Source organism: Ciona intestinalis, chromosome 6 (assembly GCF_000224145.3).
Source record: "Ciona intestinalis chromosome 6, KH, whole genome shotgun sequence".
Taxonomy (NCBI): Eukaryota; Metazoa; Chordata; class Ascidiacea; order Phlebobranchia; family Cionidae; genus Ciona; species Ciona intestinalis.
In genome coordinates this window covers 240,804-257,536 of record NC_020171.2, presented here as the reverse complement: position 1 = coordinate 257,536, position 16,733 = coordinate 240,804, and the positions used below count along the sequence as shown (strand labels likewise).

At 35.4% G+C, this 16,733-nt stretch overlaps 2 protein-coding genes across 2 annotated transcripts; one reads left to right on the top strand and one right to left on the bottom strand.

The window, feature by feature from the left end:
- Window positions 1-2,101: 2,101 nt before the first annotated feature.
- Window positions 2,102-9,230, top strand: LOC100182259 (kelch-like protein 12). The gene is made up of 11 exons (XM_018812313.2): window positions 2,102-2,438; window positions 3,581-3,734; window positions 3,793-4,010; window positions 5,965-6,111; window positions 6,461-6,533; window positions 6,733-6,821; window positions 7,096-7,300; window positions 7,476-7,619; window positions 7,684-7,842; window positions 8,366-8,510; window positions 8,571-9,230. The coding sequence occupies exons 1-11, from the start codon at window positions 2,208-2,210 to the stop codon at window positions 8,686-8,688; spliced, it is 1,683 nt and encodes a 560-aa protein (XP_018667858.1). The 5' UTR covers window positions 2,102-2,207; the 3' UTR covers window positions 8,689-9,230.
- A 1,578-nt stretch (window positions 9,231-10,808) lies between these two features.
- LOC100184571 (inactive serine protease 35) lies at window positions 10,809-16,257 on the bottom strand. Its single transcript, XM_002131281.4, has 2 exons — window positions 15,494-16,257; window positions 10,809-12,143 (listed from the first exon to the last, which is right to left on the bottom strand). Exons 1-2 carry the CDS (start codon window positions 16,067-16,069, stop codon window positions 11,481-11,483), a joined length of 1,239 nt encoding a protein of 412 aa, XP_002131317.1. The 5' UTR covers window positions 16,070-16,257; the 3' UTR covers window positions 10,809-11,480.
- Window positions 16,258-16,733: the final 476 nt, after the last annotated feature.

The window sequence follows — 16,733 nt, the reverse complement described above, 5'->3', positions numbered from 1 at the left end:
TTACACGTGAAAATCGTCGCGGCAATCAGACTTTGATCGGAAAAAGACGAAACATGATTGACACGTTTTTAATTAAATTCTTACGCTACGAAGTACCGCGGGAGAAATGGTTGGCTTATATCCAAAAGCCTCGTACATGGTGAAAGCGGCGCACGAACGCGGGGCTAGATAGAGAGGCAAAATTTGACGTCAGAACACACGCGCCGGGAAAACTGCCGGAAAAAATATAAATGCAAACCGGTATCGGCCGGATTTTTATTTTTTACATGCCTGCACGCAGCTATGAGAAAGGTAGAAACTTTGCTTAAAGAGTCTTTAGTAAAGACCAACAGCAATATATACTATAAGTACTAGAGTGGTTGCTTAATTCTAAACAAATGACTTTTAAATAAAGACATGACTTATTTATTTGTGTAGTGTACAGTGTAAACGGCCTACCTACACCGCTACAACAACAAAAGTTACAACTAACAATATTTATCTTGGACTGTAACTAAACCTAATAACTATACTGCGTAAAACTTAAGATTAAAATGTTCACCACGTTGTGAAGCAAGCGCATTAACTTGGAAGGCGTGCTCTGCAACTTAAGTTGTACGAGCTAACGCGTTTCAATTTCCGGTGTCCTTTTTCCTAAGTCTACAACAACGCTGTTCTGAATCGTTAAGCAAGCATGGAAAGAATTTTACTGAAGGGACGATATGTTTAGGGAAATTCCCCAAAGAAAGCACAAATCGTATTTCGATGGGGACCAGTAATGGTCATGATGAACGGCTGATATAAACAGTAATAATCGGTGAAAGAATATTAAGTACAGTATTATATACTTTATATCTTGAAAAATATACCAGTCGCGTCGCAAATGTAGCGAGAAAAAACTTATTTCCTGACGGCCCGTCACATAATTATGATTTCACATATTGGCGCGCGATTTTATAAGTTTGGGAACCCCTGCTATTGATTATAGATTATGGCACAAACTGTATGAAGACACATGATAATATGTTGTTAAGTATAACTTGTGAATCGTAATCGACTGTACAAACTTTTGATTTTTGCATTAAGACGCATTTGTTCAGTGCTGCTGACTAATGTTTGAATGAATGTTACTTGCTTGATCCTCGAGTGGCAAGTTACATTTTTTACCAAATAAATACGTTACATTGTTTTATACTAAAATAAAATACCATATACAACCACAGGAGAAATAAGAAATCTTTATATGCTAATTCTTGTTGAAAATTTTCATACTCTGTTATTTTGTTTTTACTTTTATTTCTTGTAGTTAATATAACATGGTGTTGGCTAGGTTATTTTTGGTAAGTTATGAACTAATCGCGTAGAAAGAATATAAATATAAGCAAGTAAGGTTTCGGTCAAAAATGGATGCCATCTTGTTTCGCATAGTTGTTTAGCGTTAAAATATGACTTAAAAAAACTAAATCAAGAATTAAAATAAGAAAGTATTTTCCACAAAAATGCTTTTACAGTATAGAGACAGTGTAAATTAATGAATTTTTTTGTTCTACACATCATGTGTAAAACAAAATACCATCCATTGTGTATCGTTCATAAACAATAGAAGACAATACTTAGTTTTATTTATTTACTTTCATTAAACCAAGAAAGCCACATATTGTTCATGTTATTCAGAGGTTCCCAAACTATATTAACTCGCGTACAATTTTTTGGTTTATGTAGCGTTCTCGTAGCACCTTCATTGTAACTTGCCTATTACAGGGCAACAGGCGGTAATAAACAACCTAAATATGTTCCAAAAGTAGCACTGCTGTATATTTACTTTGTTTTCTCAGCCAAGCAGCATGTTTATTACGAAATAGTAAGGATTTACACATGGATTTATTGCATCATAATTGCGATTGTTTGTCCTGGCAATTATTTACGACATAATAGCAATTCACACGGCGATTATTTGCGTCATAATATCGATTGTCTCCTTGGATATTTATCCTGCAGGTGCTTAAAATGCATTTTCACATGTGCGCAAAACTAAAGTATAGATATGTTTGTAAAGAATACTTCGTACGCACCTAAAACTTAATAAGTAGCTCGCGTACCACCTGGGAGACCTTCGCGTACCACAGTTTGGGAACCACTGATGTTAATAAATTAAATTTTATCAAAAGCACTAAAAATAGGTAAATAGAAGATTGATTTTTAATTCATAGCTGTAAACAAACGTTAAAATGGCCATGGCAGCGGCAGAAACATCATTTTCTATCAATGGAACATGCTCAGTTGAAGAACAAACTCACAATATTGATCATTCATCTGATCTTCTTCAATTTGCCAATGAATCACGACAAGATGGTTGTTTTAATGACATCATCGTTCGTGTTGGAGAGAAAAACATCCCAGCAAACAAGATGGTTCTTTCTTGCTATTCGAAATATTTCAACACCATGTTTAACACTGAGGTACAAGTGCATATATTGTTTCTTTCTTGTTTACAGAAATATAACTTGCATATTTTTTTGTTTATTTTTAATAGAGTATATATAATCTTTTATTATAGGCGCCCAACATGGGTAGGCAAGGTATGCATCTATACCCTGAAAATAAACCAGTGTACCATGCGTACTCAGTATAAATGCATAATTTAATACCCTTTTTACAAAAATGGCTTTAAACAAACACTATACAGACATACAGTAGTGATAATGCAATGATCAGTCGAGTTTATTTTCCAAATAAAAATCACAATGTGACATGAAAAAATGTTCTTGTTTATGTCCGCATAAACTTTTATCTTTTAAAATTTATGGGTATGGGTACCTTGTCTTTTCAAAAGTTATATGCCTATAACTTTTGTGTATTATTTTTTAAACCAAAATTAATTAAATAAACTATACATTAAGGGTAGTATGCAAAAGGTATGATTAGTGACTCTCAGTTAATTAATGATTATGTTTTCTGTGTGTGTGGCGTAACAAAGCTTGCAAGCAGGAATATGATTTTCTTGCAAAAATTACTCTTTGAATACGTGACTATCATTGCAAATAACAAAGAAGAAGAGGGCAATTCACATAGAAGGCAAATCTTATTAAAACAGCAGTGAAATGTCCGGTACAAAGGCAATATTGTATTTTTAGTGTTTTCAGACATTTAAAAGAATAGTAATTAATATAAACAGTACGGAAATTTTAGCAGTGAGTTTAGGTGGGCAAAATTATTTATAAACGGTCGAACTTAATATGTTTAATCTATTGATCTTATAGCAAGTTATCAACTAGGAAAAATATCAATTTGCCACGTTGCCAGTCACTTAAACTACTACTTAACCAATTTCAGTATATAAGTTTTTAGCGATAATCTCTGATCAAAAATCATTAATTAACTTTAAATATACCTTCGCATACCTTTAACTTATTGCCATGCCGACAAGAAAATTTATAAATGATCAAAGTTAATCTAATCATACATTTTGCATACCACCCTCAGTATGTGTTTGCTTTTTACCAGTTATAAGCTAATGGGTGATGCTGTTGTGTTGCCTTTATATGAAACTTTTGCAGTCAATGAATAAATCATTTCCAAGTTGTAAACAATATTGTTATAGATGGTGGAAAAGTATAAAGATGTTGTTGAAGTTCATGGTGTAGATGCGGAAAGTGTGGAGAAACTTGTTGATTTCATGTACACAGGAAAAATCAACATCAACACCAAAAATGTGTGCGACCTTCTAGCAGTATCTGATTTCCTTCAAATGCCTTGTACGTACAACATGATTTAAATATTAAATTTTGATTAAACTTATCATAACTGTTTCAGCTGTCAGGAAACTTTGCATTGAATATTTGTTGACAACAGTCTCGCCACAAAATTGCTTCACAATTCAAGCTTTGGCGGACCGTTTCACCATTCCTAAGTTAACTGAAAAATTCAACAACTTTGTGCTTGAAAATTATCAACAAGTTGTTTCTGGTGATCAAGTTAAGAAACTATCAAAAAATTATGTCATCAAGTTATTACAATTAACACATGACAAGGTTAGTTTAATTAAATGTGACATAAACAAATTGTTCAAATTCTCAACTAAGCATAATGTTAAATTAGAATTTATAATACTAAAATTAATTATTATTTAGCTACATATTTATATTTATGCATAACTTTTGTCCGGCGCAGTGGCAAAGTATTTAGCCCTCCTGCCTTTAACCTAGAGAAAATGAGTTCAAGGCTTGTAGCTGCTATCATTGTGGGTGTATGTGTGGTTGGGCAAGATGCCTATAACGGCAATTGCTCCAACCCAGTGGCCACTAATAGGTTGTCCAAATTATCTGCCATACATTAAAAAAAAATCCCCTAAAATAATCACTTACAAAGTAACATACGTGGTAACTCGTAAGCTGGCACGAGGTGTATGAACACTAGGGATGTGCTGAGTGGAGCCCGAACTTAAAAGCCAAGCCCAAGCATTTCCCTTTTTTAACTCTGGGCGCTTGGCTGAAAACTGGGCCGAGCGCCAAGCCCTATGCTATTAATATAATGTTGCACGCGAGAGCGAAAAATATTAAAAATAAAAAAAGTAAAGCTACTAAGAGAACGAGACTAGTCAGTGTAGCGTTTTCTTTAATTATTTTTCGTTCTCGTGAATTTGCTCTCTCGCAAGTAACGATTCGTAACTTCAGCGAATTTGGCCGTATCGAATTACACGAGCGCGCAATGTTTTCGTATTTGATTTTAAACAGAAAGCCAAAAACTCTTAAACTTTTTATAATGAAATAATATAAACTGCTACAATCTTGGGGGCTGTTGTGCTGTCCCCACTTTTCCGCAGACACGCACATAGCCAGAGAGTGCTAAGACGCACACACACGCGTTGCATTCAGTATTACATTCCTTCGCTTGGAATTAGAACAATTATTGATTCAATTGTTACGTCACTTGTCTTATCGCAATGTAACTATTAATTATGTCGTTTCATAATATACCAATCGGGAGGAATGTGCCCACTGTTCAACCAACCACGAGATCAGAACATCGAATATGAGCGTCACATTTTTACGCTCCGCACCGGCGTAGGATATAAAGGAAGACGCATGTGGTAGCAACGTAGCATACATTCCACATCCAGCAATCGTTGTGAATTTATTCTCTTGAAAAAATGACGTAATGAAACTCTGGTTCTCAGGCAGTACCAACAAACGATTTTGGCTTCTGTCCAAGCTCTGCCGGGAAGATGCTTTGTAATATCATATTACAAATTTTGTTGGTTCTAATTTACTAAAAGCGATGCTACTCGCTCTTATATTTGCAGCAATTAAAATTCACATAATCGCGATTTTCCTGCATTTAAACTACACAAACTACAGATCGTATGGGGAGAAACAACGAGATTGTTTTCCAACAATCTCGTTTGTAATGTTACAATCATAAAGATTTATTCTGAGTTTGACGTAAATAATCATTACATTATCCACGATGAACATGCGTAGAACTTGCACCAATGTTTCATCAAATTATACTAAATTAGAAATGTATTTTTAATAATGTAAGCGTAAAATCCCATATTCCCTAATCGTGTTTTACCTTAATTTACCGATTACCGCATACAGTAGAATAGATATTAGTGTGCAAGACCAATATTGTGTTTATATCGGGTCAGAGTCTCAGAGATGATGTTGACTGGGCGTAAATATCGCGCTGGTTGCGCCACTGGAAGTAACACCTATAAATAATTTCTAATTAAATATTTTTGTATGAATTTTACATTTTGTAACACTAGAAATTACGAAACGAGACGTCTTTTTAACCGCAAACCACGTGTTCCGTATTATTTAAATTAGCGACGCGTTTCGGCTAAATAAGAACGTACTCTTACACGCCTTTCTCCTTAATGACGTCATGTGCTCGGGCTCATGCCAAGCTTTTTGTTGAAGCTACTTTTTACGTTGAAGCTAAATTACATTTAGTCATTCATGTAAACAAACTATTTTTTAGGTTTCTTCAGATTTGGTTTACACTACTGTTATGAACTGGGTGAAGTTTGATTTATCTTCAAATGAAAGTTACTTGAGTGAAGTCATTAAATTTGTAGATTTTTATAAATTATCTTCAAATATGCTTAAAGATGTGGTCTCTGTTGAGGTGAATGCTTTTGCTTTTTTCAGCCCTGTGCTTAGCGTTCGTGCCTCAAAGAGGTTATGGGTAGGAGACTTGACACAGCTACCATTGTTGGAATATGTGGGCAAGAAACGAAATGACAATTGCTCCAACCCTGTGGTCCTTTATGTATTGACAAATTTGTAAACCATGTATTAAAAAAATATAATCGCCTACAAAGTTACACATGTGGTAACTTTTAAGCAAGTTTAAGGTGTATGAAACAGAATACATGTGTTATAATGACTAGCATTATCCTACCATGTGGGAATTAAAAATTCTTTCTTAGTTTATCAGTAATGACAAACAAATTTATATTAAAGTTGTTATTTAGCCCCTCATCAGAAAAGTTGGTGATTTGGTTGATTCATTATTTGATGCTTTGGTGCAATATTCAAAGAAAACAGGTATAGTCTAAAATGTATAGTATAAGCATCATATTTAATCACTAATAGTAATCTTATTTTATGTTTTATTATAAATTGTGAAATTGATTTATTTTAAGTTAGTAAACATAAAGGTTTCATGTCACAGTTAATATTATTTAAATACTGTATCTAGCAATTTTTTTTAATCAAAGTAAAGTTAACACTTTTTATTATTTAGGGATTTTTCTCATAACACTTGGTGGAGCAAATAGTCTAACCAAAGTAACAAAGTTGGATTTACAAACAAAACAATGGAGTCAGCTTCCAGTAAGTTTAATATGTGTTTTGTACAATATCGAAATCACATAATTTACTAAACAGTTAAATCCCACAAATAATACATATTGTAAGCAATATGATTCGTGCACTAAAATAATTTGTTTGGGCAATTCTTAACATATAGTGTATTTCAGTTTAAGCAAATGTCAATTTTTAATTGGCAGTTATTTATTTTTTCTTGTTTATTTTTGCATTTTAGAATTTTTAAAGCACACTTTTCCTAATTATGAGATATAATTAAAAAGGTTTGATTTGATTTCAGGATTTACCAGTTGGTCGAGATAACGCAGCAGCCGTTGTCATCGATGATGTTTTGTATTATCTTGGAGGAGATTTAAGAACTGATGGTAAAGCAACTGCAACTAACATTGTTCATCGAATGAAATTAAAGGAAAAGGTTTTAATATGGGAGAAGATAGCTTCAATGAATGACAAGAGATTGGGATTCGGTGCTGCTGTTTTAAATGGTGAGTTTACATTAATATATTGACTCATATTACAAATATTTAGTAATTACTTTTATTTCTAAAATTTTTAAAATACACTATGGTCCTATTCTTGATTTGTAATCTTTTCACTTATGTAATAAATGTTTTTTTCCCATCATTTAGCCTGATTGGTACATTGCTGTTCATAACATAGGTACCATCTTTGTATTTGGTGGACCTGTTGACAATTACAGAAGTCTATTATCAGGAGAATGTTATGTTGTTTCACTTAACAAGTGGATTCAACTTAAACCAATGAAGATTTCCAGACGTGGCCATTCTGTTGTTGCTCACAATGGTTAGTTATTCCAGTCAATTAGTTTGGTTTTATTTGACCAACATAAACTTTTATATTAAATCAGGTCATTTGTATTCACTTGGTGGACGTCATGGCCAACAGTATTTAAGTTCAGTTGCATGTTACGATCCAATATCAGATGAGTGGAAAGATGTTGCTCCAATGCAAACACAACGTGGTTGGTTTGCTGCTGTGGTGCTTAACAATGCTATTTATGCTATTGGTAAGTAATTTTAAACAACAAATAAGAAATTCCATGTTCAATAAATTCTTATTTCCTTTCAAATTTACCTATGGTATTCGACACCCAACCCTTACAAGAATTGTTATTCGAATTTTGAATATGGGGATTTTTATTTCAGTTATTAATAATGATATTAATTAGAATAATAATTAGTCACTGATATACAGGAAGAAATTATGAATAAGAAAAAATGTTCAATAACCCTAAACCAACATAGTTAAGTGGTTTATTTCCTTTTACTATCTTAAAATATTTGCACAAATTCTGTAAAACCTAAAAACTACTGAAACGTACTATTCTTAAACTACACAAGCTCAAGACCAGTATAAAATTTTAAAAAAGTGTCAAAAGACCTGAATTATAATGACTATTTTCAATGCTATTTTCTTCATTTTAGTTCGAATGTGATTTTATCGTACATATTCTTAACCAACAGTTTATGATAAAAGATCAGGTAACAAATATTTCAAAGTTATTTATCTTTGCGCTTATTGAATATCAGGTGGTTATGATGGAAAACGACGTCTTAAATCAGTTGAAAAATACAATGTTGATGATGACACATGGGTTTATGTGGGAAATATGAACATAGAGAGAGATTTACATGCAGCTTGTGTTGCACAAAACAAGATATATGTAGTAGGAGGGTAAATACTTGAAAATGTTTTGTTTATGATTAATTTTTTGTTTTTAATTATTTATTTTAGTCTGGATTCTAAAAATGCTTTGAAATCAATTGAATGTTACGATGATCAAACTGACAAGTGGAATGTTATTGGTGAAACTGATGATGGATTATTTAACCATTCTTTAGTTGCTGTTTAAATTGCAAACAGGAACAGTTTTCTTTTGCGTTGATAGTCACATATTTAACATTGGATGTTTACAATTTAAGTTTGTGCCTACAATTATTACAGACTCTGTATGCATTTCAAAATTTGACTTTACTTTATTTGAGCAAGGTTAGTAGTCCAAAAGTTCACTATATGATAAATTGCCTCTTTACTGTTTCAGTTGAGTCTTGTACTTCTATTTTAACAACTAGAATGTTATAATAACTGGCTTTTTACCGTTCCTTTTTGTTCTTTATCGTTTATGTATACTATATAACTATTCTGGCCTTTGTTACTGTAACTGAAAGGATGAAATTAAATTATTATCAATAATATGTTCCTTTACTCTAAGTATGCTTCAAAATTAATTTAAAAAGTTATTTGTTTTTTTATAAAACATATCTGTTTTGGATGTTTAATGGTCACGCACCTTTCGTTAATATTTTTTTGAACATTATTATCTATAGCATATTTTCCATTAACTTCTATACTATTGCTGTATGTTAGTATTTTAATAAACTTTTACTGAATGATCATTTTGTGGGTGGTGTAACAAGTTTATTCAAACCCATATCAACCGCAACAAATAGTTGGGGGGGGGGTGCTGCTACAGTTCGGTCCATTCTCGTTTTAACTTATAGGTTGCATACCTCGCACCTATTTCACTAGTGTCCGACTGCATAACGATAGATCGGCAACTCGGTTTATCAAACGACGAGCGGCGTCAGGCTACAGACAAAACGTGAGGACAGCCGAGTATTAGGGAAGAGATATTTTACAGCAAAGAATGGCAGACTGACATATCATTTCTTAGTCGCATGAAACACGCAAGATGTGTCGCTTAGACGCATAAGCTACACAGTTGCGCCAGATGTTATCGTTACGAAAAACAACCCTTTAATATACAATCTTGATGCATTAAGTTAAGTTTGGATAAACAAATGTGCTACTAAATCTGTGCTAAAAGTACAGTCAACAATTATATCAGTTGCCCGGTGCCGTGATATATATTATATCAGTTGCCCGGTGTCGTGATATATACTTTATCTTGGATTAAATGCCAAATTACTCGCAATAAAATCTGGTCAAGATTGTTTTGGATGCATTTAAAAATACGTCCTTATGCTTTGTTAAAATATTTTTCAGGATATTTACTTCGGCCTTCTTTGATTTAGTCGTTCAGGTGTTTCGTTCAACCACACCAGTGCACACTGAACATGTAACGGTATCTCTAGGTTCGTTTTAAGTGACCAAAAGAGAATACGATTTTACATTAGCCTTGAACTTTCAATTACGTATTGCGCATGTTTCCTGGGTGTTTAATCGTTGCTTCGTCATACAAAACGAAGTGGCTTGTTCAAAAACATTTTAAACTAAAATAATACGACTTGGAGCTCTTTACTTTGGATCTGAAGAGCCTTCGTTCAGTCGCAAGACGTAACTTTGTTTTCTTCGTGCTTATCTCTGAACAACTGCTAAGTTTATATATTACACACATTGACGTTTAGGGCTGGTAACAACCGCGTTGCCCCGCCAGCAAGGAAAGACAAGTTATATTTAATCATTATCACCAACTTCACTTATTTTAGCGTGGCGGTCGGGTTCAACTGTATTGTAAACGCATGGTGGCGGGAAGGGTTCCACATTTAAAAACTCTGGTGTTGGCGTTACGAGTCTAGTGTATATAAACGTTTAAATGTAGGTCAGTGGTTGTAGTGAGATGGATGAGATAGATCATGTCTTGATTCTCTTTTCTCGTCATATTTAATAGTAAACAAAAACTATTTACAGAAATATATAACCGTATCCACGCAACATATTGGTAATTGTTCAAAACCCGATTAGGAAATATGGAATTGGGTGCTAACCGTATTCCAACTTACTCCATAGTACATTAAAAATCGGCCTCGAAAATGTACTGGCTAACAGACCATACAAGCTGATATCTTTACTACTAATCCACTAATTATGACATTTAACAAAAAGTCTTAAACACATTATAATGTTAAACCATGGCATATAATGCCTGTGTGTTTTAAGCTTTGTATCTCTGGTAAGCAATTCTGCATTTTGGCTAAGCTCCAGTCTGTTTTCATCAATCGTAAAACAATATACACAACATCGCATCTGTATTCTTTAAATAAGCGACAGATGATCTTGTAATACACACGCCAATAAAATATCAAAGACCCAATTAAAGAGGTTATTTAAATATTATTTATAATCGACAAGGTGTCTATAATAAAAGATCATTAAATATTTGAGACTGTTTGACATGTAAGATGTTTATACGATATACAGGATTTGGGTCAAGCTACATATGTGCATGAATTTCGCCTAGCTGTCCACGTATATAACGATAATAACAAACACAACGCAAAAAGACGAAAAATATGCTGAAGAAACAAAAAAGGAAACGCGTGATTAAATATCGGAACCATTTGCAACAAAGTCGAATCGAGATGCTGTTTGGCTGTGATGAGTCGGTCCAGAAAATGAAAACGGTCTAGACATTTCTGTATACTTGTAAGAGGAATATGCTGCGGTATACAATAATTTCGTTAACACGTATGCTGCATGTGTGGGTCGCAGTGCGAATATAACTGCAGAAAAGCAAGTATGAATACATGATGTGACAGCGCTAGCTTGTTTAATAAAAATGCGTTTTATTACCGCTTCTCTATTTGCGAAGCGCCCGTGCGTGCGACAACCGAGCAAGTACACGAACCAGATGATGATACGATGCAAAGCAGACGCGTGTTACGTAGCACCAGTCTGTTGACGTCAATTACCGCGACATTCGCTGTCATCGTCCGTGGTCCAAAAGCAAATCTGCGCAAACTTGCGTGGAGTAATTCTCACAGCTGTGTTGTACTCCTTGCGTGGTTGTCCTTCGCCCATATTGACCCATTGGTGCCCAGAGAAAATTCCGATTACTCTACGGTCCCAAGAACGTGTGTCACGGTCGTACAAGCGAACATAGACGCCAGCGCCGGATGTACCTCTTTGAGCGTCACATCTATGATACATGATGTCGTTCGACTGCTCATCCACAGCGCAATACCGATAAAGCAAATCGTTATCCTTATTCTGTCCAAATGCGGTGAAATGAATTCTATGACTGCCGGGCAAATGCTCTCTTGCTGGACTGATGCCCATTTTCATTGAGGCGTTTCCAAGGGGTTTCTTTAGTTCTACAACAGCATAATCGTATTCAACACTTAGTCCACTGTTAGGTTGTCCAGGTCGTCTTATCCAGCCTTCGGGTAGGTGAGTTCTCTTCGCTCTCGTCCACTTGAATTTTAGTTTGTAAGTAGGGGTACTGGATCTCTTGGATCTAGAAAGAGCCGCAGACTTTCTGTTCTTTCGCCCCTTCTTTCTTCGTTTCTTGTTACGCTTACGAAGCTTTTTCTTCACTACACGACCAACGCGAAGTTTTTTGACACCCTGCAGAGCAAACAATGAATGTTAAGTTGTAAAAATAGGCCTAAACTGAAACATCAGTTAATTTAAACAATAATTCAGCGGCTCATCTGGAATAAAAACGTAGTATTTTCCGCCGTTTCCTCTGCCATGCGGCTAGAATTTATCAGGGAATGTTTTTTTTATACCAGATGAGGGGGCAAAAGATTGTTTACATTATGCCTTGTAGCAAAAATAAAATAATATAAGTTAATTTGCATTTGTAATACTTAATAAGAGACTTTTCACTGTACAACTACACCACAGAGGTAGTTTTACAGACCGACCCAACTTTAAAGCTACCTCTAATGTTTTTGCCCCTAGCCGCTAACAGCCTAACCATGTAGCGTCTAAATTCACTACCCACCATTCAACAAGCCTCAATGGCATTATTTTGTTAACTTCAAATTCTGTTTGAAGTGGCGAGCGGCATTAGACCACCGGAATATTTACTGATGAGGAACCGTAGTATTATCCAATTAAGATCAAAACATTTATTCTAACTGATGATCTCAATACAGATGACGTTATAAATATATGTCGTAACGTTATAATTATAAGCGTCACCAACGAGATTAAAAGTTTCGGTCAGATCACTTATATTGTTTGTTACGTCATAATTGCTCACTTTATTACCACATAATACACATTCATTTACCATTGTTAAAATATTTCATTTGATATCCGTTAGGAGGGGACAAAGCGCTTATTGAATTTTACTCGTCAGTGAATACTTTTAATACAATTATGTTTTGCTAATTTATTTATGTATATTGCGATCATATAACAGGTTGGGGTAAGATGGTCCGTACCTTTACTCTATTTTATCGTCTCATACATCAGAAAACAAAAAATATTTAAAACAGTTTCCATCTTATTTCACAGTAATATACATATTTATGATAATATAATATTTAACTCTTCATTACGTTCGATCAGTGCTTGTAGAAAAAGCAAAAATGTAACTAGAATGTAATAATTCGTTTTTAAAAAGTTATATTTTGTGTAAGGAAATTGTATTCGATTTAAATGGTATAAATTCAAAAAATCCTATTTTTTGACCGTAACAGTATCTTGTGTATCTATTCTAGATGTACATTACAATATTAACACCTCAATAGCTATATGGGGGTCGCAAATTCCTATATGCGCGTTACAACCCAAGCGAAAAGCAACAACGATTCCTTTGTGGTGTTTAGTGGTTGTTCCTCTGCCGTCACACTATGTAACGTCACGACATAATTTAGCCCTGCGACAGTTTGAACAGAGCTGTCTTTGTTTTGATCGAACTTACAACTGCTATAGTTTAAACATTTACAATTTTCAAAGAACCCCTTTATGGCTGCTAATATTCGAATCACTGTTGGCTAATGCAAGTTCACACAATAGGTCATAGGTATATGTGTGTACAGCTATTGCGCTAATACAAAACAGTCCCTTGCGAATTAACCTATGAGAAGTGAGACCAATAATGTATAATTTAGCCTCATTAAGAGATGTAAGACGACCTTAAAGCCGCAGACATTGCTGTAACCCCTTGGGGCAAGGTATTCAATCCAAAGGCAATGTGGAAATGTTAGACCGCTTTTTGTCGTTGTCAATCACATACAACTACAACACACAGGATAAACTTGAATTATAAATCAACTTTATATACATTTTTATATTAGAAGGTAATTAAATTACTTATTCTAGAAAGAAAACATGTATATCTACAATTTAATATGCGGCTATTTTTTAGCAAGAAGAAATTTACTTTAATATTTTGCCGGCAATTTTTCGGCACTTAACCCAAAACCAGGCATCGTCAATTTTAGAAACCCGCAAACTGTCGCCGTTAGTCGCGTTATCGGCACGTCTGGCATCAAGTCTGCGGTTTCATTCAATTTGATCTACTGCTGAAACTCGAGTTTAAGCAGAAACGAATAGACAATAAGTTGAGCAATATAGTCAAACATTTAGACAACTCCAAACAAAACCTAAGGTAGGGAATTGAAATGGAACTACTAACTCATTGAACTGATGGCAAACCCAAGCAGGAAAACACGGTGACACTTTAACGTTGCGAAAATGATAAACGCACCTTCCGAAAAGTAATCAACGGATTAAAATGAAATCCGCCGAATTTGTTTTATATAGAGAGACAGCTGATGCTCGCCAAACAAGCTCGTTGTTGGCCATCCGATCGTACTCAGCAAACATGCCATATCTGCGTTTACACTATTCTGCAGATTAAGATATGTCTGTTGAAATACAGCACGACCGGGTTATGTCCGAGCTATTCAATGTTTGTTTTTGCCGAAACATGAGTCTTGGTTATGTGGACGAGTCGTGCGGAACAAGCAGCTTCTCTGGTATGTTGCGAAAGCATTGACAACCACAGAATAAGAAGTTTACAACCCAAGGCCATCACAGGCGTCATACACACTAAGGTATGCATGTAATGCCTCAGCGTTGTGAGAAATACGTTACACCGGTGCGAAACGGGCCATAAATAGAAAAGGCGTCGATAGCCGCATAGCATAGATACTTTTGGTTAAACAGTGATCTAAGTTAATGAATCGTCTAGCACTCTATAGCACTGTGTGTCTGTTTTCTTAGCTGGTAATATACTGCTTTTATTTCCTGTAGTTTAACTTGCAAATTCGTTTGGAACCTTAAGTTTGTTTAAGAAAACCACGATGGATTTTCAGCACCGAGCTCGTGAAAACATTTCCGAACAGAACAATACTCTACTGTTCTGCGCAGCCGTTTTCTCTCACTTTCTCCTATTTTAAAACCAAGGGCGATTAGACAATCCACTTGTCCAATTAGCTTTATAAAGAGCGTAGTTAAGTACTTGTACCAAGATTACGTGGACTCGAGAAATGTGAAGCACGTGCTGCAACTTCTTATTGCTTGTTCACGCTTTACGTTGCGGTTAAACTCAATGACAAAGTTACATACTTGGTAATTCGCAAACGAAGTAAGCCACCGCAAATGGTGCGCAATTGGGAACCACCCGTGTTATAACTCTACATCTCCGCCACGCGAAATTAAATACAAAGTCACATCTTGTTTAGTTCTACAAAACAACTAAAGCATTTTAAGCATGTTTGCTATAGTAGGGTAGGATAAAATAGAAAACGTTTTCATTCTCTTTCCCCGTCACATGGCGTCTACGTTCGCTGGTAAACGACGAATATTTACAGCAAAGTTATATAACCATAGCACCGCGACTCTGGGAGAGCGTTAATAATGCTTCAAAAACACTATAAAGAAATATGGGATTTAGGTGTTAACGGTATCCCATCGTACTCCACAATACTGTATATATATAATATATATTAACTCACCTTAAGATACCGTTTCCCGTCATGCAAACAGTGAGCTGAGGTTAAAACGTGCTTTGGTGATAAAAGAACTCCCGCGCATCCGGTGGACAATTTTACAGCAGTGGAAAACGGAAACATGGTTGAAAACTTTTTGGCAGGTAATTGAAACCGGGTGTCTAAACCAAAGATTGCCCGCTTGTGCCTACTGCTTGGTTCGTCTTCAATTTCAACTTGCGTGTCCAGTGCAGGTTCGCTGGGCAATATGCTGGATTCGGTTACGTTGACAATGGTTTTAAACTTGAGTTGCTTCACCACGTCCAAGGTTTCAAAACTCATATCTCTGTCCAGCTCTTCAATCGATATTGGTTGATTGTCCTTTTGTATCTGACAGTCCAGGTCGCAATCGCCTTTCAAAACTTGAGCAACATGGCCGTGATATTCAGCTCGACCCTCTTCGATTTCGGCAACCGAGGCAAGATGCGGCAAACGCGGCCGTTGCCAAGAATAATTCTCGATGTTCACTCGTACACATGATGCTGGGTGAAATAACCCAACGACGACGAGTGAAATTACACCAACAACAACACAAAAATTCATGGTTGTTATTCTTCCGATACCACTGTACTTAAGAAAAGTCAAGCAGTATTTTTCAGCAGTGCCCTGATTGCATCCATTCACTAACGCTTCCCACCGCACACTCACAGTCGCAAACCAGCTAGCGGAGAACAACAAGCACTCTACGCACGAAATGCGAGTGTTTGAATACGGCTAACTTCTTTCTGGCCTGTGTGGATTGAAGAAAAAAAAGAGAAAGGTTATGAGTTGAACCTGTCGCCTACGCAGCAGACGTTACAAAAAAGGCATTGGCAATACAGAAAACAGAACTGAGTTTTAGCTTTTAAGGTTAATTTATAATAAAATACACATACAAATAACCTAACTGATTCTAAACCCTTAAATACCTTAACAATGTTATGTTTAAAGAGACCGCAAATCGAGCGTAATATACTTCGCGTGTGGCCGTTTAACCATCATATCTGTAAACAGAACCGTAACTAACGCAGCTGGTATAAATATTGCGATTATTTGCTTGTCTGTCCAAGTGAGTCCGCTTTATGCCAATGTTAAATACGCGAAACGTAACCAACGAGGTATGACTAAATTTCAAAAGGGTTTCGATTGTTAAAATCCCAGCCTGGCATTTCTATTTTAAGCACAAAAGGAACAGATACATCCACTGCAGCTGAACTCTAGTTACGAT

What these genes read in the sequence shown, in the direction of transcription:
- LOC100184571 (XM_002131281.4), bottom strand. Translation starts at nt 16,069, where the DNA reads ATGAATTTTTGTGTTGTTGTTGGTGTAATTTCACTCGTCGTCGTTGGG. An exon ending in ACGGGAAACGGTATCTTAAG is followed by an intron (nt 12,144 to 15,493) that starts GTGAGTTAATAT and finishes TTTGCTCTGCAG; the next exon opens with GGTGTCAAAAAACTTCGCGT.
- LOC100182259 (XM_018812313.2), top strand. Translation starts at nt 2,208, where the DNA reads ATGGCCATGGCAGCGGCAGAAACATCATTTTCTATCAATGGAACATGC. An exon ending in AAGATGTGGTCTCTGTTGAG is followed by an intron (nt 6,112 to 6,460) that starts GTGAATGCTTTT and finishes GTTGTTATTTAG; the next exon opens with CCCCTCATCAGAAAAGTTGG. An exon ending in AACAATGGAGTCAGCTTCCA is followed by an intron (nt 6,822 to 7,095) that starts GTAAGTTTAATA and finishes ATTTGATTTCAG; the next exon opens with GATTTACCAGTTGGTCGAGA.